Source organism: Rhinoderma darwinii, chromosome 2 (genome assembly GCF_050947455.1).
Source record: "Rhinoderma darwinii isolate aRhiDar2 chromosome 2, aRhiDar2.hap1, whole genome shotgun sequence".
Lineage (NCBI taxonomy): Eukaryota > Metazoa > Chordata > Amphibia > Anura > Rhinodermatidae > Rhinoderma > Rhinoderma darwinii.
In genome coordinates, this window is record NC_134688.1 from 235,406,134 (window position 1) to 235,429,488 (window position 23,355).

At 44.1% G+C, this 23,355-nt stretch overlaps 1 protein-coding gene across 9 annotated transcripts in view; it reads left to right on the forward strand.

Annotated features, from left to right (window-relative positions):
- SCML2 (Scm polycomb group protein like 2) overlaps positions 1-23,355 on the forward strand; it is a 91,562-nt gene that overhangs the window by 34,723 nt on the left and 33,484 nt on the right. For 8 of the 9 annotated variants that reach the window (XR_012881444.1, XM_075852960.1, XM_075852961.1 and 5 more), the window contains exons 5-6: positions 8,039-8,127; positions 10,311-10,554. Coding sequence is in view for 8 of the 9 variants with exons in the window: in XM_075852960.1 (XP_075709075.1) it covers positions 8,039-8,127; positions 10,311-10,554 (333 nt within the window). In the remaining variant the exon portion in view is untranslated. Of the gene's footprint in view, positions 1-5,497; positions 5,734-8,038; positions 8,128-10,310; positions 10,555-23,355 lie in introns of those variants that run through there. The other variant, XM_075852963.1, reaches the window with a different exon arrangement.

The window sequence follows — 23,355 nt, forward strand, 5'->3', positions numbered from 1 at the left end:
GTGTTGCCGACAACGTTGATAATTCACTTTTTTAAAACGATACGACCAGCAGACGATCGAGTGTTTGCTCAATCATGTGCTGATCGTTACACAGGGCAATTATCGGTAACGAGCGTTCTATGAACGCACATCTGTTTGATAATCGTCCAGTGTAAAACCCCTGTCACTAGTTTAGTAATGCCCTATCCCCTAGCTAATCGAATAGGCACCGTCACACTGATCATGCTAGTGAAAATTGTGCCTCAAAACGTTAATTATTTTAAAGGTTATGAACTTTTTGCTAAATATGTAAATAAGCCTATATTTGACAAATGTGTCAACACCAGCGATTCTCCTGAGGTGGAGCCTCCTCACAGCTTCTGACACTGTCCTATCAGCATGAAGCTGCTTCACACAGTATGAGAGACTGGGACTGGAGGGAAGGAGGAGACCTTAAAACAGCCATATTTTGGGCTGTGGACCACCTAGAACAGTGAAACAACCGGGGGTATCACCAGGCCAATGATCGGGCAAACGAACGTTCATATGAACGCTCGTTCCCTATCATTTCCCTGTCTAAACAGGGCAACAATCAGCCGATGAACGAGCAAACGCTCATTCATCGGCTGATCGTATTGTTTATACAGCACAAAATATTATCGTTGTAGGCAACATAGCTCCCTGTGTGAACAGGGAGATGTGCTGCCGACATGATGGAAATGCATGGGAATGAGCGATCGTAGTAACGACCGCTCGTCCCCATACATTACGGCTCGCTCATAGCTCCTTGTGAAAGGATCAAACAAGCTTCGATCGACAAGCTGTCTCTTTTGACTGGTGATCGTTTTTACGACCCAAATTGGCCAGTGTAAAGGGACCCTAAAGGGCCTTTCACACCCGGCCGACAATAGGCCGGTGCAGCGAGCAGTGGTTAACGAGGCATAATTGATCGACGCTCGTTTGCTCCTGCCGCACAGAGCTATGGATGGGGATGAGCGGTCGTTACTCCGATCGCTCGTCCACATACATTATCATGTCGGCAGGGCATCTCCTTGTTTACACAGGGAGATGTGCTGCCGACCGATAATATTTTACTTTTTTAAAACGATACGATCAGCAGATGATCGAGCGTCTGCTCGTTCCTCTGCTGATTGCTGCCCTGTTTAAACAGGGAAATTCTCGGCAACGAACTTTATATGAATAAACAAATTAGCATAAATCTAAAATTGTTCAGACCTTGCTCAAAAATTATCGTTTTTCAAAATAAAAACCACTCTTATCTACATTCCTCGCCGATCAGATTATGTAGGAGATAGGGCACTTATAATCTGGTGACAGAGCCTCTTTAGGAATACATCTACGCACATAAGATTATTGAATTTACAATCTTTCTCTGCAGATGGATTAGGACAGAAGGGAAGGGAGTGAGATCTCTAGTGCACAATGGAATTTTGAAATTACTTTGGGGGAAAAGGATGGTTGGTGTTTGAGAACAATGTTATCATTCTAATATATGGAGCCCTGAAGGAGACAGCTTGTATCTTGCCCACTCTTCTGTCTGTTGCGACAGCCAGTAATAAAGTTTAATAGACCCAGGACTAATCCAGGACATTGTCTCAGATTGAAGCTGTTCTTCTATAGTGAATGATGGGGTTTCTTGTGGATTAGAGACTTTTGTTTCTGTAAAAGGGAGAAAAGATGTTGGATCAGAATCTAGGAGAACTAGAAAAATATTTTGCTGTCTGGGAACTAAATCTAATTTTGTGTTGTTCATGATCCATGTGAGACAAGCAACACTTGTATAATTTCTCTAAGATTTAGAAGAAGCTGAGCCTGAGGTGGAGCTGAAATAGTCGTTGAGGTAAGGTATTACCAGGAATCCTGTTAGATAGAAATATCCCAAGAATTCTGCAATAATCTTTGCGAAGATCACTGGGGCTGCAGATAAACCGAACAGGAGAGCCTAAAATTGAAAGTGGTATTACCATAAAGTCTCTGTAGATAGGGATGGGGTAATAGGTGTCCTGAAGATCTTAGGTCACCGTAAAGCAATCATGGCACAGAATGGCTCTGAAGGCACTGTTTGGTTTCTTGACCAGTAACGCCGGTGAGTAAAAGACTAGGCCTTGCTGTAGATTTGGTCACTGAAACCTGTTTTTGGAGGAAAGAAAATATTTTTACCTCTAATTCCTTCTGACCGTTTATTGGAGAGAGGCTTGTTGGTCATGAATCTGCTGGGAGGTAGTGACAAGAACTGCAGCCTCCGAATAGATGACCATTAAAACCCAGGAAGGATTTAGTTCTTTACAGGCTTGAATAAATTGACACAGTCTGCCTCCCATTGAGAGGGTTGGCGTCATTGATAAAGACAACTGTCATTTCCAGGGTTGAAAAAAATATATTTTTTCTTCCCTTTGGAGGACTGCCACTTCTAGTTTTTTATTTTTGCGCTCTTTTTAAATTCTACAATGAGCATGGGAGAGGGCTGCTGATCTAGCTGTTATAACGTCATTCCTGGAAGTTCCAGCTGTAAGGGATAGGAATCAACTGGATAAGGTAAAGGGCAGGAGACTTTTATTTGCTTCTTCCATGTTGCTTCCTGTCCTTAGGGAGGCAGGAAAATCCCTGAACGAGAATGATCACGGAAGGACCCCACAAAATAGCCGCAGCTGTAAAAAAAACAAAAAAAAAAAAACATTGCAGCCCATATTAAGTTTGCCCGAGACCACCTGGATGTTGCACAATGCTTCTGGAAAAATGTTCTATGGACCGATGAGTTAAAAGTAGAACTTTTAAGCACAAATGCTATGTTTGGAGGAAACCGAGCACAGCACAACACCAAAACTTCATCCCAACTGTGAAGCATGGTGGAGGGTAAGTCATTGTTTGGGGCTGCCTTGGAGCCTGGACGCCTTGCGATCATTGAGGAAACAATGAATTTAAAGATGTATCAATTCATTTTACAGGGGAATGTAAGGACAGCAGTCCATGACCTCAAGCTGAAGAGATGATGTGTGATGCAACAAGACACTGACCCAAAACACACAAGTAAATCAACTAAAGAATGGCTGAAAAAGGTTTGTGTTTTGGAATGGCCAAACGGGTTCCTGACCAGTGGTGTAACTACCGCTGTAGCAGCCGTAGCGGCTGCTATGGGGCCCGCGGCATCAGGGGCCCGTGCCGCCCGCCTATACGACCCCCCCCCCATATGCCCGGTGGCGCTGCTAGCAGCCGTTATGGCTTCTACAGTGGTAGCGACGCTACTACGGGGCCTGTGCCGCCTAGCCTCTAACATTTATGGGCCAGGCGGCACGTGCCCTCTCATGTCCGGTGACAGCCACCCCCTCATGCAATAAGTGTCTATAGCACGCAGGTACAAATACATGTATTAGTGCTGAATGGCCAGGCACGATCCGTGCCCGACCATTCAGCGCTTTACAATGATGCTGATTGGCGGGGCAAAATGACTTGGCCCGCCAATCAGCGCCTTTCAACGACACTAGTGGCGAGATGACGTCATCGCGCTGCTGCCGTGGTTGAAAGGCGTTGATTGAATGGGCAAGTATTTCTGGCCTGCCAATCAGCACCTTTCAATGACGAACCGCTTGCGTCGTTCAGCTCCAGTAGACCTGCTCAAAAGAGAGCAGATCTGCATTGCCACCGGACGGCGCGGGAACGGGATCATGTGAGTAACGTTTTTGTTTTTTTTTCTACTAAAACAGTGAGTGGCATTATCTACAGTGGGGGCTCTATCTACAGGGGGGGGTCTCTATGTGGGGATGTGGAGCACTATATGCAGGGGTGCTATATGTAGGGCACTATCTACACAGGTGGGCTACATGTGGGACACTATATACAGGTGTGGGCTATATGTGGAGCACTATAGGGGGGCTGTATGGCACTATCTACAAAGGGGAGGTGGGGGGCGCTATCTAGAAGTGGGGTGTGACACTATCTACAGTCGGGACTGTATAGCACTGTCTACAGGGTGGCTGTATGGCACAATCTACAGTGGGCACTATATAAGGGGGGCTGCATGTGGCATCGGGGGGGGGGGGGGGCAGTCAAGAGTTTGCTATGGGCCCCAGTCTTTCCTAGTTACGCTCCTGGTCCTGACCTTAACACTATTGAGATGCTGTGGCATGACCTAAAGATGGCTGTGCCCCCAGGGAATTCCAGAAATATTGATGAACGGAAACATATTTGCGGGGAGAAATCCTCCTCAAGGATCCCTATTTGCAGCTACAGGAAACGTTTGGTGGAGGGGATTACTGCTAAAGGAGGATCTACAGATTATTAAATTCAAGGGTTCACTTACTTTTTTCTCCCTGCACTGTGGATGTTTTCTCAGCGTGCTAAAAAAAGACATGAACAGTACAAGAGTTAGTGTGTTATTCGTTTAGTTACATTGTGTTTGTCTATAATTGTGACTTAACCCCTTCAGGACTGAGCCTGTTTTGGCCTTCAGGACGAAGCCGATTTTTCAAATCTGACATGTGTCCCTTTATGTGCTGATAACTCCGGAATGCTTTTGCCTATCCAAGTGATTCTGAGATTGTTTTCTCGTGACATATTGTACTTTATGTTACGCAAAAAATGTGGTCGATAAATTCAATATTTATTTGTAAAAAACACCAAAATTTGAAGAAAATTTGCAAAAATTAGCATTTTTCTAAATTTAAATGTATCTGCTTGTAAAACAGATAGTAATACCACACAAAATAGTCACTAGTTAACATCCCCCATATGTCTACTTTAGTTTGGCATCGTTTTTTGAACATTCTTTTATTTTTCTAGGACGTTACAAGACTTAGAACTTTAGCAGCGATTTCTCATATTTTCAAGAAAATTTCAAAAGCCGATTTTTACAGGGGCCAGTTCAGTTCTGAAGTGGCTTTGAGGGTCTTATTTATTAGAAAGTCCCCATAAATCACCCCATTTTGAAAACTGCACCCCTCAAAGTATTCAAAACAGCATTCAGAAAGTGTTTTAACCCTTTAGGCGTTTCACAGGAATTAAAGCAAAGTAGAGGTGAAAGTTACAAATGTCATTTTTTTTTTACAAAATTCATTTGTAATAAAAAAAATTCTATACCACAGAAGTTTTTACCCGAGAAATGGAACTTATTATTTATTGCCCAGATTCTGCAGTTTTTAGAAATATCCCACATGTAGCCCTAGTGCGCTAATTTACTGAAATACAGGCCTCAGAAGCAAAGAAGCACCTAGTGGATTTTGGGGCCTCCTTTTTTTTAGCATATATTTTAGGTACCATGTCAGGTTTGAAGAGGTCTTGTGGGGCCAAAACAATAAAAAAAAACAAAAGTGACCTCATTTTGGAAACTACACCCCTCAAGGAATTTATCTATGGGTATAGTTAGCATTTTGAACCCACAGTTTTTTTGCAAAATGTATTTGAATTAGTATGTGAAGATGAAAATCTACTTTTTTTCTGAAAAAAACGTAGAATTTTTTTTTTTTTTCAAGGAATAAAAGAGAAAAAACACCCCAACATATGTAAGGCAATTTCTCCCGATTACAGCAATACCCCATATGTGGTAATAAACTGCAGTTTGGACCCACAGCAGGACTCAGAAGGAAAGGAGCACCATTTGGATTTTGAAATTCTGATTTTGCTGGAATAGTTTTCAGTGCCGTGTCGCGTTTGAAATGCACTGGAGGGAACAAAATAGTGGAAACCCCCGGAAAGTGACCCCATTTTGGAAACTACACTCTTCAAGGAATTTTTCTAGGGGTAAAGTTAGCATTTTGATGCCACAGTTGTTTTGCTGAATTCATTGGAATTATTCTGTAAAGGTAAAAATCTACTTTTTTTCTGAAAAAAGGTAGCCATTTTTAATTTTTACAAGGAATAAAGGAGAAAAAGCACCCCAACATTTGTAAAACAATTTCTCCCGATTACGGAAATATGCCATATGTGGTAATAAACTGCTGTTTGGACCCACAGCAAGGCTCAGAAGGGAAGGAGCGCTATTTGTCTTTTGGAGATCAAATTTAGCTGAAATGGTTTTTGGGTGCCATGTTGCATTTGCAAAGCCCCTGAGAGGCCAAACAGTGGAACCCCCCAAAAGTGGAAATTACACCACTTAAAGAATCTATCTAGGAATATAGTGGGCATTTAGACCCCACAAGTCTTTTGCAGGATTTATTAGAATTAGGCCGTGAAAATGAATATCAATATTTCTTCCACTAAAATGTTGTATTTTTTCAATTTCACAAAGGATAAAGGAGAAAATGCTGCCCAACATTTGTAAAGCAATTTCTCCCGAGTACGGCAATACCCCACGTGTGGTCATAAATGGTTTTTCATTAGAAAGTAATTTACCCTTTCTGGACTGATCCATTTTTTTCTTTTCCTTTTTAGTTTTTTCCTCCCCGCGTTCCAAGAGCCACAACTTTTTTATTTTTCAGTCAATAGAGCGGTGTGAGGGCTTATTTATTGAGGGACGAGCGGTCGTTTTTATTGGTACCATTTTTTGGTACATACAACTTTTTGAGCCCTTTTTATTACATTTTTAGGTAGAGCCAAGGTGACCAAAAAACAGTGATTTTGCCGTTTTAAATGCTTTATTTTTCACGTGAGACGCTCCATACATCACCCCCCACACTACGACATGCTATGTTGTGGTGCGCGCAGGGGTTAATGTGCAACGGATGGTGCAGAGTAAAAATTTCAATTTTCCACTCATATGCCATTTTAGTGCACTACATGTTATGCCCAGTTTGTGCCACTGAAGACGAATACCTCATAAAATATTAAGCGGGTTCTCCTGGGTATGGCGATGCCATATCTATGGGCGTAAACTGGTGTTTAGGCACGCTGCAGGGCTCAGAAGGGAGGGAGCAGCATTTGGCTTTTGGGGCGCAGATGTAGCTTGGTAGTAGTTCTGTTTGGGGTTTTACTGGTGTCTCAATATATAATGTGGGGGCATATGTTATCTGTGCGGAGTACATCAGGGTACATGTTATCTGTGCGGGGTACATCAGGGTATAATAAGAGGGTATAATAATGCAGTAAATAAATAATAATCGGCAGATATGGGGCCGGTGTCGCACTGATAAAAGGCGCCCGATCTTAACTGCTTTTGGAACACACTGCACATTTTGCATCGCCATATTCTGAGAGCCAGAACGGTTTTATTTTTTTTCCACCGGAGCTGGGTGAGGGTTTATTCTTTGCGGGACAATCTGTAGTTTTCATTGGTACCATTTTGGGGTACTAGAAATTTTTTTGATCACGTTTTATTCAATTTTTTGGCAAGCAAGGTGACCAAAAACCATCAATTCTGAAACTGTTTTTTATGGCGTTCACCCTGGGCTATAAATTACCATTATATATATATAATGGTATATTACCATATATTGTCTGGCGTCTGGTTGCCGTGAGAAGGATCGCCAGCCCCCGCAAATACATGTGGGGGGCTGCCGATCCGCTGTAAACCTCTTCAATGTGGGGATCGCAATCGACCACCGCATCGAAGGGGTTAATTGCCGATTTCAGCGGCGACAGGCCGCTGATCGGCAACAGGGAGAGCAGGGCTGACACCCTGCACAGTTAACCGCCGCTGCGGTGTAGCGCCGCGCGGCGGTTAACTGTCAAAGCACTGACGTTAGTGAACGTCAAGGTGCGCGAAGTTACTGCACACATTGACGTTCATTAACGTCAAGGTGCGGGAAGGGGTTAATAATAATCAGACCACGTTTTATTAGTAATCAATGCAGAAATATGCCCAGCGTTATTATATTTGTGTCTCAGCGATGGGAAAATAAAAATTCAGACCCATAACTTTTAGAAATGAAGTACATCCTTATATAAATATAGAGCATGGGGGAAAATAATGGGGCGATTAGTTAACTGTAGCATTTTTTCACACCAATACTTTAGAAATTTGCTACATTTTTACATAAAATATTTATATTGTAGTGTACGATAGAATCAGAATAAAAAAAATACTTACCATGAAAATGACAGATGTTTAAAACGGCTTTGTGTGTTCAGCTAAATTCTTGCAGTGATATTTTTATTTGATCTTGAAAAGGATTCCGGATGAATGCCTCTTCTTGGCCAATGTTCCTGTTACGAACGCTAAACGGAGCAGAAATGGCGCCAGCTTTATACTTTAAGAAGGTAGGAAATAAAGGTTTCCCTTTTTCCTTATTGTTTGAGTGATTAGAGTTGAGACATTCTTCATCTGTCCTCCAGTTCCATTTATAGAAGCATGCTATTGGTGAATGATTTTTTTTTTTATTGTCAGAAGAACATTTGCAAGTACAAACGCAATAAAGAAGTAATAAAAGCCGGAAGAACAAATATTAAAGTGTACCTGTAATTTCGAACGAATGTGAAATAAATGCATATTCTTCTTTCTTACATTCTGTTGATAAGATTCCATGAATTTATAAGCTTATTGGCTGTTTCATACAGCAGCCGCTGTTTTTTACTTGCCGTGGCCTGATCATCTGACGATGGATCCTTCCATTCATTCTATTATAGGGGGCATATACTGTGTGTGTGATGATTGCCAGCACTACACCGTTCTCCACTTTCTTTTCCGTGACTTCCCATCATGCATTGGCCAATGGGAAGCTGGTCCCCTCTCTGTTATGGTAGCAGCGCGAACGGGACATGCAAACATATCAAATGTGGTCAGAAATGGAAGAAAAGGTGCTGAGTAGGCTCATGGTGGAGCAGGCATGGCTTGGTTGACAGAGGAGCAGGAAGGGATTTGCTGTCCCATCATAATCCCTGCACTACAGTGGTACCGCCTCCACTTCCTGTAATCCATCTCGGGCCACAACAGAAGAGAGACACCTAGTGGCTGGCACTTTACAGCGATTTTTTTTTTCGGGCAGAAAACGACTTTTTTGGTGAAGAAAGTATATTGCCGTTTTGGTACATTGGCCTTCATATGGGAATAAGTTTGTTGAAATGACAGTGCTCCACATATTTTAGCTTTAAACACTCGAAGTCTAAACTATAAAAATGACAGCTGCAATATAGCCAAAAAGGTTTTAGAGAAGTTGGAGGAGAAAGTTAGGTGTCCTCTCCATTAGAATAACATTACATGCTGATAATGTGTTCATCACATATACATACGGTTTCTGTCTCTTTACGTTGTGAGGTAGATGCCATTTGTATGTAAGGTGGAAAAACAAAACTTGGGCTTCGTTCACATATCCTTCAGGACTCCATTCTGACATTCATTTCAATGGTGACGGATCCGGTGCTAATGATTTCCGTTTGTCTCAGTTGTGCAAGGGTTCCGTTGTTTTGACGGAATAAATAGCGTCGACTATGGTTTCCGTTTTGTTTCAGACAGGGCTACGTTCTGACGGAAAGCTCCAACGGAACGTCCGAATAGAGCCCAAACGGATATGTGAACGAAGCCTAATGCGAAGCATGAAAATCGGAATAAATTCCTGACTCATTGACTTTGTAGTCAATTACATTGATAGGTGGTTTTGTTTACCCCTTAAAAAAAGGCGTCAAAATCCATTTTTAACTCATTGAAAGAATTAACTGATCAGAGTCCTAAAGTCTTTAGCCATGGTATCTTCTGGGGGTACAAAGGATAGGCATGTTAACACCAGGGTGGGCCAAGGAGTAGACGGAGATCTACGGCGCTATTTATAGATAAACACAAATAAACAATGTTCTACTTTTACAGTCTTTACCAATCAGTGTTTTCTTGTATAAATAGGAATCCTAGAGTTTTGTCTGAAAAAGGTGAGAAGTAAATGAATGTCTATCTGACAACTACCATGCTGAACGTCCGGAACCGAGGGTGGTGGGGCGCCTTCTAAAACCACCACCTTGGCCACTGACGAATCTTTTCCCAGCCCTGATCCAATGTGTCCACTTTGTTCTTTCTGTTGGGCTGTACACATAAGTTAGACTATTGGCCGATCCAAATCTAAAATCCATTTTTGGTTTGAAAAGTCCCCTGACGATAGGAGGACAACAAGGTATGCCACTGCTCAGAACCACCAGAAATCAGCAGTAATCTCTGAGGGACCTGGTATCTCCACTGCAGCATTAGAAGTGAAACTTTACACTGTTCCTATTGAAACCATTGGGCTGGCCATGTAATGCATGTACGTGCTGGGTCCATGCTGGTGAGTTTTTAGCCGCTCTCCACTCCAGCTAATTGATGGACTTTGAGACAGGGTCTGGTTTTTTTTTGCCCTCCAAAAACAGCACAACTCCTTGGGCTCCAACGTCTTTATGGGCTGTGTCTACTGATGATATGGCTCAGCCTCAATCAAGTAAAATTGACAGAAATGTAATTGTTTTTTAATTATTTTTAACAGGAACCACAAAAGCCAACTCAAAACCTATTTCAAATTGGATTGAAACTGGAAGCTGTGGACAAGAAGAATCCATTTTTAATCTGCCCAGCTACAGTGGGAGATGTGAAAGGAGATGAAATATTTATCACATTTGATGGATGGAGGGGAGCATTTGACTACTGGTGCAATTACGACTCGCGTGACATCTTTCCTGTCGGGTGGTGTGGTATAACTGGGGATTCTTTACAGCCTCCTGGGAACAATGGTAGGTAACATGAGTTATTGTACATTTCAAATATAGTGAATATTTAAGAGTATGTCCTTCATTTTACTTTTACAAACAAATGGCTAATATGGCAGTGGAAGATGAAAATTAAAAACATATTTTTAAGTCACTTTGTATATTTCAGAAAAACTAACGACTTTTTCTAAGGCGCTATTCACACGACAGGGTTTCCTATCGTGTGACGGCCGTTCAAATAATGGCCGTCACACGGCCGCAGTAGGAACAATAGACCCCAAATGGGGCTATTCACACAACCGATTTTTTGATGGCCCGGGAAACCCGGCCGTCAAAAAAATGGGACATGCCCTCCCGGCCGCCCTGCTCCCATAGAAGTCTGCGGGGCCGGGTAATACACGGCCATCACAGGAATGTATCCCGAGTGACGGCCGTGTCTTCCAGCGCTCGCTTTCTCTCCTTCTCCTCCTCCTCACAGTGCGAAGTGCATGTGAGGAGGGGGTATTTTTTTGCTCGCTGTAGGAGCGGAATCCCCGGCCACAGCTTCAGCAACGCTTTGGCCGGGGATTGGGGATTCCGCTTCAGAATTGGCTGACGTCACTGTGTCCATATATGGACACTGAAGTCAGGGACTTCTCCTGGAGCGGAGACACCGCCCACAGGGTCAGGGATTTCGCTTCAGAAGTGGCTGCCGTCACTGTGTCCATATATTTTAACGGCCGATTTTGAACCGTTTTGCGGATGAATTTCATTTTGTACATTTTCTGCCACACACTTCCCTCTGTAGATAATGCCACACCCTGCCCTCTGTAGGTAATGCCACTCCCTGCCCTCTGTAGATAATGCCACTCCCTGCCCTCTGTAGGTAATGCCACTCCCTGCCCTCTGTAGGTAATGCCACTCCCTGCCCTCTGTAGGTAATGCCACTCCCTGCCCTCTGTAGGTAATGCCACTCCTTGCCCTCTGTAGATAATGCTTCGCCCTGCCCTCTGTAGATAATGCTTCGCCCTGCCCTCTAGATAATGCTTTGCCCTGCCTTCTGTAAATAATGCCACACACTGCACTCTGCAGATAATGCAACACACTGCCCTCTTCAGATAATGCCACACACTGGCCTCTGCAGATAATGCCACACACTGGCCTCTGCAGATAATGCCACACACTGGCCTCTGCAGATAATGCCACACACTGGCCTCTGCAGATAATGCCACACACTGGCCTCTGCAGATAATGCCACACACTGGCCTCTGCAGATAATGCCACACACTGGCCTCTGCAGATAATGCCACACACTGGCCTCTGCAGATAATGCCACACACTGGCCTCTGCAGATAATGCCACACACTGGCCTCTGCAGATAATGCCACACACTGGCCTCTGCAGATAATGCCACACACTGGCCTCTGCAGATAATGCCACACACTGGCCTCTGCAGATAATGCCACACACTGGCCTCTGCAGATAATGCCACACACTGGCCTCTGCAGATAATGCCACACACTGGCCTCTGCAGATAATGCCACACACTGGCCTCTGCAGATAATGCCACACACTGGCCTCTGCAGATACTGCCACAGCCCCCCTGTAGGTAGTGCCACACAGCCCAGAAAAAGGAAGAGATCCTCCTATTATATTATTTGAATTGACAGTTCTTGCAAAGGTGTACACCACCAATATAAATCATAGAAATTATGGGTATGGGGAAAAGGAGAGGAATGGGACAAGAATAATAGCTGTTAGGTCGCCTTCAATTGTATTTATTGATACCGACAATTATAGGGAAAGAAATATCCAGTGCGGTGTCCCTTTGAGTTGCACTGAAAAAATAATTTTCTTTATACTTTTTATCTTTATTTTGGCTTAAATATTTTTATTTTTTATTTATTTATTAGTATTACTGTGTTATGTTTTTCTTCAATTCCCATTGAATTGAGACACCATCCTGTATGAATGGTTGTGTCGACATCAATGGGACTAAGGAGGAAGTGCTCTTAGGCCCCATGCACACGACCGTAAAAAACCTCCGTTTTTGCGGACCGCAATTGCGGTCCGCAAAAACGGAGCCATTATCTTTCATTGAACACTGACACCTTTCCGTAGCACTACGGAAGGGTGTCCGTGCCGTGGAAATGTTCCGGGAATTATGGAACATGTCCGTTCTTTCGCATTTTGCGGGCCGTGCTCCCATACTTTGTATGGGAGCACGGCCCGAAAATGCGGCTGTCAGTCAGCGGCCGGCCGTGCCCGCAATCGCGGGCCGTGATTGCGGGCACGGTCGTGTGCATGGGGCCTTAGAGCTATGATTGTGTAACATAGAGATTGCCTAAATTGACCTTAATCCATAAGATCAAATGGACATACCTACTAATAGTAGCAGGCAGCTAAAGTAATAAGCCAGGTAAGGTTACACTCTCCCTCAATTGGCAGCGTTATGTTTAGTGCCCGTCGTGCAAGCAGATGGATCGCAAGATACCAAACTCAGAATTGAGTGGAGTGATGTAGCCGCTATTGGGTCTCACAGCGTCGCTGCTTTGAGAGTGTCTCCTGAGCAGCCACACAGACCCCCTTGTGGGTAGTGCCACACAGACCCCCTTGTGGGTAGTGCCACACAGACCCCCTTGTGGGTAGTGCCACACAGACCCCCTTGTGGGTAGTGCCACACAGACCCCCTTGTGGGTAGTGCCACACAGACCCCCTTGTGGGTAGTGCCACACAGACCCCCTTGTGGGTAGTGCCACACAGACCCCCTTGTGGGTAGTGCCACACAGACCCCCTTGTGGGTAGTGCCACACAGACCCCCTTGTGGGTAGTGCCACACAGACCCCTTGTGGGTAGTGCCACACAGACCCCCTTGTGGGTAGTGCCACACAGACCCCCTTGTGGGTAGTGCCACACAGACCCCCTTGTGGGTAGTGCCACACAGACCCCCTTGTAGGTAGAGCCACACACAGCCCCCCTGTAGGTAGTGCCATACACAGACCCCTTGTACATAGCCACCCCCCATAGATGGCACCCCCCTGTGGGAGACCGCTCCAGGAGAAGTCCCTGACTTCAATGTCCATATATGGACCGTGAAGTCGGGGACTTCTGGATCGGAATCATCGGCCGCAGCTTGGCGGATTCCACTTCAGGAGTAGGGGACCGCTCCAGGGGAAAGTCCCTGTCCATATATGGACAGTGAAGACAGGGACTTCTCCTGGATCAGAATCACCGGCCACAGAGCCTTCAGAAGTCACCGGCCAGATATGGATAGTGAAGTCAGGGATTTCTCCAGGAACGACATCCCCGGCCACAGCGTCGCGAAGGGAGTAAGGATTCAGTATCCACAGGGAGAAACAAAATACTCTCCTTCTCCACGTCACATGCACTTTGCACTGTGAGGAGTAGAAGAGAGCAAGCGAGCGGCACAATGCACGGCCGTTACTTGGATAAGCTCTCCTTCCTCACAGGCTTCTTGCAGGTCGGGCTGTGGGTGGAGCTAACTGTGCAACTGCTTCAGAAACCACGTGGTGTCCTCTCAACTGTACCTCAGAAACCACGTGGTGTCCTCTCAACTGTACCTCAGAAACCACGTGGTGTCCTCTCAACTGTACCTCAGAAACCACGTGGTGTCCTCTCAACTGTACCTCAGAAACCACGTGGTGTCCTCTCAACTGTACCTCAAAAACCACGTGGTGTCCTTTAACTGTGCTTCGAACACCACATTCTTCCCGATTATTTATATTTGGAGCTGTGACCGCTATAAACATATATTAAAGGCTATGTACACCTTAGAAAACTATTTATTTTGTTCTGTTTTTTATAAAAATGTGTGATTGGTGCAACTTTGTAATTACATTTTATTAAAAATAATTTTTTGAGATACAGCTGCTTTGTATCCTGTATAGAGCGTAGCTGTATTTTGCACTGAGACCTGAATCCGGTCAGCGGCGCTGACGGGTTCAGTGAAAGCTGATTACGCATCATCCACAGGTAATCGATCACATCTAAGTTATGAACTTAGATGTGATCGATAACCGCTTGAACCTGTGTGTCAGAGACACTCGGGACCTGCTGTCCCTGAACTAATCCGTCCCGCAGTCCTGACAGATACAGGATTTAGTGCAAGATACAGCTTCTCTGTATACAAGATACAAAGCAGCTGTATCTGAAAAAGTAATTTTCATTCAAATGTAATTACAAAGTTGCGCTAATCATACTGATACACACGTGTGTGTGTGTGTGTGTGTGTGTGTGTGTATGTGTGTGTATATGTGTATATATATATATATATATATATATATATAATGTGTGTGTGTTTGCTTCACTAATGAGCGGCGGCACTGAAGACAGAACATGGCTCCTGCACTGCAAAACACCCCCATGTTTTGTCTTCAGTGCCTGAACTTAATGTCAGGAGCGGGGCAATCGCTGTATTACACAGCCGCAGCCCTGCTCTATAACGGCGGAGGTCATAGAAACCTCTTATCTCCGCCGTTATTCCCCTGAATGCTGTGATCAAAGCGGACTGCAGCATTCAGGGGAAAATGAGATGGGGGGGTGCCCCTTGGATCGCATCACAGGTATCCCTGTGACGCGATTGAGGGACATATCATATATGGGCAGACAGCCCAGGGTCCATTGAAGGACCCCAGGGCTGTCTGACCATATTTCCTGTTGTTAGGGCATACTTAGGTATGTCCTAACAACTGCCTGTTTACTATCAGTACACAGGCTAATGTACTGGCAAATAGATATGTGCCAGTCTATTAAAGGGAATGTGTCGCGAATCAAACCTTTTTTTTAAGTGTCGTTACTTATTTCTTATTATATTTTTTACGTTTTTTGCTGTATTTTGTTCTTTCTTCCACATGGTGGAAAGTATTAAAAATTAAATAATAATTTGACATGTTTTCCTATGTTGGCCACCAGGGGTGGCACTTCCCAGAATTACAGCAAGGTGAATAAGGCAAAGCAACCTGACTCACAGCTGCCGTAAATGTGGGAGGGAATCTCACCCCCCCCCCCTACAAGCCAGGAAAAGGGGTATTCAAATTGCTAAGCAGTGTCCGGCTGCTATTTTGGGTGTGATTCTGCAGCTGGCAGAAGTTATAGGATACACCAAAAGGCTAAGGGTATGTTCACACGCTTACTCAACCAAGGGAAACCAGCTCCTGATTTTCAGCCATTTTTTAATCAAACTCGCGTTTTTTACGGACGTTTTTGGAGCTGTTTTTCTATAAAGTCAATGAAAAACGGCTCCAAAAACGTCCCAAGAAGTGATGTGCACTTCATTTTGGCGGGCGTCTTTTTACGTGCCGTTTTTGGAAAACTACCACGTAAAAAACGCCCTGTCGGAACAGAACGTCTTATTTGGGCAGATGCTTGTAGGCGTTCTGCTTCCGATTTTTCAGCTGAAAACATTGCGTGTGAACATACCCTTAGAATGATGAAAGTGAAGTGATTGACTTTTCAGTTGACAGGTGGGGGGGGGGGGTGCTCACCGCTGATTCTTCAAAACCGCTGTTAAGCGGCTATGAAGTATCACACACACACACACACACACACACACACACACACACACACACACACACACTGTTAAAGGGGTCGTCCAGGAAAACATGGCGCCGCACCTGTCCTCAGGTCGTGTGTGGTATTACAGCTCTGTCCTATTCACTTCAATGGAGGTGAACTGCAATACCAGACACGACCTGAGGACAGGTGCGGCGCTGTATCTCCAATCCGGACACCCCTTCTGTCCTGAGATGACCCGACGGGGGAGGCGGGTGTTAGAGCCACCCACCGCCATCACTGCAGACAGAACCACACAACTATGGCATGAGGGCAGGGCTTGTCCTGAGTGCACTGTTCCTTGTTATGTACAGATTTATAGTCGCATGAACCCCGTCTGCATCAGAACCGGTAACCTAGGTCCGATCACATGACAGAGGGGGATCACCAAAAACCCTGTGAACCCTCAGCCCATCCATCCAGCCCTTTCCTGGTTATATCTGCTTCTGGGAAAGCTGGGTGACCACCATTACCCCTCCTACTGAAGTGACTAATGAACCTCTCACACGCCAGTAGGAGGGGTAATTGTGGTCACCCACCTTTCCCAGACCCCTGAATGGTAAATCTCTCTAGTTGTGCTGAGACTGTTTGGGGATGTGACTAATGAACCTCTCAGTCTCAGCACAACTAGAGAGATTTACCGTTCAGGGGTCTGGAAGCTGGGTGCCACACGAACAGCGGGCATATTGTTTATCACCCAGCTTTCCCAGGACAGTTACATCATGTGTGGATGGCAGACCTCACATAACATAGAAGGATAAGCTGCGTCCTTTATACAGAGTCTCCTGCACGACTACAAGGGGGGGGGGGTGTCGGGTGGGTGACCCGTCGGGGGTCACGAGAGCGGGGGTCTGTGAGTGAGAGAGAGGGACAGACAGAGACACATCTTACCTGCAGTGCAGCTGGTCTTCAGTATGGCGCCTGCTCTCTCCCTGCAAACAGCTGCTCTGCTGTGTGACTCTGACCTGCGTTTGCGCAGTACAGAGCCAGAGAGCAGAAGCAATGGACGGGAGCCGTTCATTGACTCCTATGCACTGTAGCTGCCGTATTCCATCTCTGTATGTGTCGTTAATCGACACATACAGAGATAAAAAAAAAAATGGCAGCCCCCATAGAGAAGTAAAAGTAAGAAAAAAGTAAAAAGTGGAACACAAAAATAAAATTTATTTTAATATCATACTAAAAGCAATTTGATAAGAAAAATTAAAATGTCATGACTCCTTCCCTTTAAATTTAAAAAAATACACATACACCTTTTTTACAATAAACGTTAACATAAGTCTCAATACGTAAAATATACACATATTCTGTATTGGTGCGGCCGTAATAACCTGCACAACAATTTTTTTGTGTAACTTGATATGTGCGCTGTAAATTTTTTTTTATAAAAACTTCTTTCACTTATTAATGTAATGCACGAGGTGTGATGAATTTAACCTCCATGTGCCTCACATTAATAGTAATTAACCCCATCATGTACCTTACACATTAACCCATTATGTCTGAGAAACATGATGGGGTTAATTACTATTAATGTGAGGCACATTCAAAATTCATCACACCACGCGCCTCACATCAGAAAATGGAAGAGCTTTTTTTTATTTTTTTATTATTGTTGGCAAAGTATCGTTTTGGTATTGAAATCGCAATACTACACAAAATATCGGTGTCTAAATCCAAATTCTGGTATCGTGACATCCCTACAAAGGTGTACATTGCCTTTAAAAGCTTATTCCCCCATGTCTGACATAGGATATACCATAAATGTCTGGAAGATGTGAGTCCCTCAACAGAGTCCCTGACCAAGGTTACCGCTCTCTATTTACTTTTATGTGAGTTACAAAGACAGCCGAGGACGCTTCAGCACGCACCTATCCACATGATATGCTATAAATGACTGATAGGCGCGGGTCCCGCCTCTGGGTCCCCTCAAACCTGTCCCGACGCACAGCAGCATACAGGTGGAGAATGAATGGAGAAGTGTGGCCGTTCTCCGTTTACTTCCATGTGAGTTACGGGCACAGCCAAGCACACTTGAGCCCACAACTATCAACAGGATATGCCATAAATGTCTGATGGGAATACCCCTTTAAGAAATGAATCATCACAGAATATTGGGCCTAAAAGCTACATCATGATAAAAATGAAAGATTTATTTTAAAGTGTAGCTAAACATTTGACAAACTTCTGACCTGTCATAGTGACATGTCAGAAATTGAAGTTTGGATTGGTGGGGGTCCGAGCATGGAGACCCCCACCAATCCTAGAACGAAGCAGCTGAAGCGCTCGTGTGAGCGCTCAGCCATTTCGTGTCTGTTCGGCTTTTTCCGGAAATAAATGTATAGTGTACGGACTCAATAGAAATCTATGAGCTGGTACTCCGATACATTGGCTTTCCGGAAAAAGCCGAACAGACACGAAGAGGCTGAGTGCTCACACGAGCGCTTCAGCTGCTTCATTCTAGCGATTGGTGGGGGTCTCAGTGCTCGGACCCCCACCAATCCAAACTTCTGACATGTCACTATGACATGTCAGAAGTTTATCAAACGTTTAGCTACACTTTAAGGTTAAAAAAAGAGCAGACTACGCATTGTGGTTATAAAATTCGTTTGCACTATACAAACACAACACTAGGTGGCAGTGTAGAAGAATAAGTAAACAGGTCTTTTTCCTTACCCCAAAAAGCATTACACGAATAACCCATAATGTGTAAATCTCTAGGCACCACTCGGTACGCTCAGGTGAAGCATAGATGTTAATTTACATTAAGTGTAGAAACCAAACAAACTAATAGTGGTGATATAAGATCAGTATGTACACTCTACAATTGGCCTGTCAAATGATATATTACTTTAACATCTAGCCAGACCAGTATTGAGCAGGGAGGGGTAAGCACTTGCTTAGGCCTCATGCAGACGAACGTATTTTTGTCCTCCCGTAAATACTGTCGTAAATACGGGTCCTTGGTCACGCGTATTCGACCCGTATTGCACCAGTATTTACGGACCCGTTCCCAGTAAATACGGGTCCGGTGTCACCCGTATTTACAGGCACGTTTTCACTGCAAAATTACAGTGCAGTAATCGGCAGCCCCTTCTCTCTATCAGTGCAGGATAAAGAGAAGGGACAGCCCTTTCCGCAGAAAAAGTTAAAGAAATTCATACTTATCCGGCCGTTGTCTTGGTGACGCGTCCCTCTCTTGACATCCAGTCCGACCTCCCTGGATGATGCGCAGTCCATGTGACCGCTGCAGCCTGTGATTGGCTGCAGCGGTCACATGGGCTGAAACGTCATCCTAGGAGGCCGGACTGGAGGAAGAAGCGGGGAGTTCTGGGTAAGTATCCAAATCCTTTTTTTTTTATTTTTATTTTTATTTTTTTTACAGGTTGATCTATATTGTGATCGGAAGTCACTGTCCAGGGTGCTGAAAGAGTTACTGCCGATCGTTTAACTCTTTCAGCACACTGGACAGTGACTATTTACTGACGTCGCCTAGCAACGCTCCCGTAATTACGGGTGCGCACATGTTGTCACCCGTAATTACGGGAGCCCCATAGACTTCTATGGGCCTGCCCGTCCCGTAATTACGGCCTGAAATAGGACATGTTCTATATTTTTCAACGGCACGGGCACCTTCCCGTAAGCATACGGGGAGGTACCTGTGGCCAATAAGTCCATGGGCCCATAAAAAAAGGCCATAATTACGGGTGTTTTTACGTTCGTGTGCATGGGGCCTTGCCCTGACCTGGCAAGTGATAAAGATTTGTTGAAGTGTGGGGTAATTTGTCTTTTTTTTTTTTTTTTTTTTTTTTTTTTTTTTAATATTTCTGCAGTTTGCATCGGAATCTATTAAATGGGTTTTCTGGGACATTTAAAATACAGGCTGCAGGCAGGGGATGTGCTGTAATAAAACAAGTGATACTCACCTGGTAAATCAGAAGCTAAATTTTTTCACAATGTCCTTTTGTTCTGGGCCTTCTGACTGCTTCCCTTTAAAAGGTTTTGCTGCTCTTTCAATGCTTCCACAGAACAATATTTTGATAATGCTGATGGTACACAGGCAGTTGTTAGGGCATACCTAATTATGCCCTAACAGGAAATGTGGTGAGACCGCTCTGGGGTCCTTCAATGGACCCTGGGCTGTCTGTCCATAAACGGTATGTCCCTCAATCGCGTCACAGGGATTCCCTGTGATGCGATCAAATGGAGGTTCCCCTTCTCATTTTCTCTTCCAATGGCGCAGTCAGCTATGATCGCCACATTCCAGGGGATAAAGGCGGAGCTGTGCCTGCGTGTTTAGTATGATGTGATGCAGCCACCACTGCACTATTGAGTGGCAGGCACTGAAGACAGAGAAGCGTGGGGGTGCTTTGCAGCATTTTAGCCATGTTCTCGGACTTCAGGGCTGGCGCTCATTAGCGTGGCACCGGCTGCATCACATCATCCTACTAACTAAATTCATGTATTACAATACTAAGCTGTGTGGCCGCACAGCTTAGAATCGAAATACATGAATTTACAGTAATGAACCGTTTGAGTGTGCACGGCATTCGAATAGTATCGATATTTGAGCGATCATCGGTACTGTATGTGACTGATCTTTCGTTAGTACCATCGTTCGATCACATAGTTTCTTTTTTTTGGAGGCACCACATACCTATTTATATGGGGAGATGTTCTGGTGACAACCAATGATTTTAATGCCCACTTAAAAGATCTGATCAGCCCCAAATAAGCGTTTGCTTGTCTGATCGCTGCTATGTTTACAAGTGCCAATGATTGGGAAAGCGTATTTGGAAGTGTGCTCGTTCGCCCGATCATTAGCCCATATAAACAGGGCCTTTAGCAAGTACTTTTTGAAAAAATTCTATAAAACATAAATGTAAAATTAAGGAAGTATCTACCAAGAATGTGTGGGTGGTATTTTTATAGTTTTGACACTTGAGGGCATGATGCTTTTCTGCAGCTGTCTCTGTAAGGGTAAGGCCTCAGTGCGGCCACGTTGCGTTTATGTTGTGTTTTTAAACTGCAGCAAGTCATTTTTCAATAGAAGTCAGTGGTGAAATTTGTGTTATGGACAGACTGCTGCTATTATATTACAATGTGTTTTTTGTGCGGTTGACCACATCTTCATAATGTCCGACTGTATGTATTTAATGACCGCGCTGCCAGTATTGTTGCTGAACTGCTTGCGTTTTTGCTAACGGTTCTGCATTGCATTCTAATGAACCGCAGTATGAATTTTGCTTTTGGCTGGACCGATACTTTCCATTAAGTGGAGATTTGAAATGGATTCGATTTTGATCTTCATGTGTAAATTCTTCATTTTTTTTTTTTTCCCTGAGATCAAGAAAATTGTCTTCTGCCTCGTGGTGGGGTGCGGGGGGGAGGGGCTTTGCCTTTCTCGGGATCAACATTGCATGAGAACAGGTTGAACTAGATGCACTTGTCTTCTTTCATCCTTAATATGTTCCTGCCTATTGTTTCGTGTCCATTAGATGAATCAGAGGTGTTCTTCACATTGGCAAGGCATTGGCATCAGATGGCATAGTATGACTACATGTGTGTTGTGTAAAGCATCATTACACTTTGCTTTGCTGTTCCTCTATGGTCATTAGATAGTAGACCGTGATAAGAAACACATAAACATATCATTCGCTCTTGGAATCCTTGGAGAGCAGTTAGTTGGTGAAGATAAATATATGGATTCATTTTCTGAAATGTAATGAATGGAGAAAACTACTACTGGACACAACAAGTTGCTTACACTTCAGACCTCTTAGAGAACTGGATTATACAAGACAGCATGTTTTCTCTTTTATAATGTGAGAGAAAAGACAGATGTCAAGACATGAGCTTGGTTGACCATAGCAGCGTTCATCGTGACTGTGATGGTTAAAAATCCTGCTGAAATGGTTCACTTCTCACTTGGCTTTAGGAATGACCTGTGATTTCTCACTCTGACAGTAATCTTGTATGTACAGGAAGTCTTATCGCTTCTCTACTATTTTAGACCTCATGTTTTGTGGATATCGGTTGGGATATGTGTGTAGTGCTTTGTTTGTCCTGTTTGTAATCAGAGCATAGAACTTACTTTGTGTGTGAGACAGGAGGGGAAGCTTCTCATAGTACTTCTTCACAAGCCGTGCATGTCTTAGATGTGATGTGTAGAATCAGAAAAGGGTTGGGGAGGGGTATGGAAGAGTTCCTAGTTTTTCATCACTTCTCCAAGAAGTGAATGCCTTGGGGCTATATAATGAATTTACATTTCATGGGGGCATCAAGCCAAGAGACTGTTTACTTCATCATCATCATCATCATTATTCATAATAATAATAATAATAATAATATATATATTTTTTTAAAATCAGTATGAACTTCCACAGATGTCAGTAGAAAAGAACCCCAGCTTCAAATTTTTTTGGCGCATTGTCCACCAGGTTCCAGAGATTTGTCTTACCAGGAGATACGCCGCCACCAGAAGTGTTTGTGGCAGTGACTTATTCCCGACTTATTCACCTCTACCTTTGCTGATCTTGGCATACATGTTTGTAGGAGAGTCAGACAAGATATCAGTCTGCTTAGGGCCAGTTCACACAGAGTTTTTTGACATGTTTTTTGATGCGGAAACCGCGTCGGAAAAGGCGTCAAAAAACGGCCGAAAATGCCTGCCATTGATTTCAATGGGAGGCAGAGGCGTTCGTTCCCGCGAGCGGAAAAACCGTCTCGCGGGAAAAAGAAGCGACGTGCCCCATCTCCGGGCGTTTACGTCTCTGAGCTAACATTGACATCAATGGGAGGTAGAGAAAGCGTATTTCGCAGTGTTTTTTTGCCCGCGGCGCTCAATTGCCACGGGCGAAAAACTCAGCGGAAATCGGCATGCAGGCAGAGCAAAATCTGTCTCAAAATTACAAACGGAATTTTGAAGCAGACTTTCCACCTGCAAAAAACTCTGTGTGAACCCAGCCCTAACGTGCTATCAACAAAAAACTTTCTAATATATAGCGGACTGTATTTTGACTTGTCACCAGTTTCAGTGAGGAAGAATTTTTCTGCGTTGTGCTGCCTCCCAGCCTAAACTAGTTTTATCTGAAGCCTTTGATGGAGGGGATTTCACCTTTACGGAAAATAACACAACAGAAAAAAGGGCGACTATTCAAATGGGGATCATTTATAAAGAGAGAGGGCTAATGTTACTACTTTCACTTTTCTACTTAAAAAATAGCAATAGTAGGGTTAGCACCATGATAATATTTATTGATATCATGCCACAAT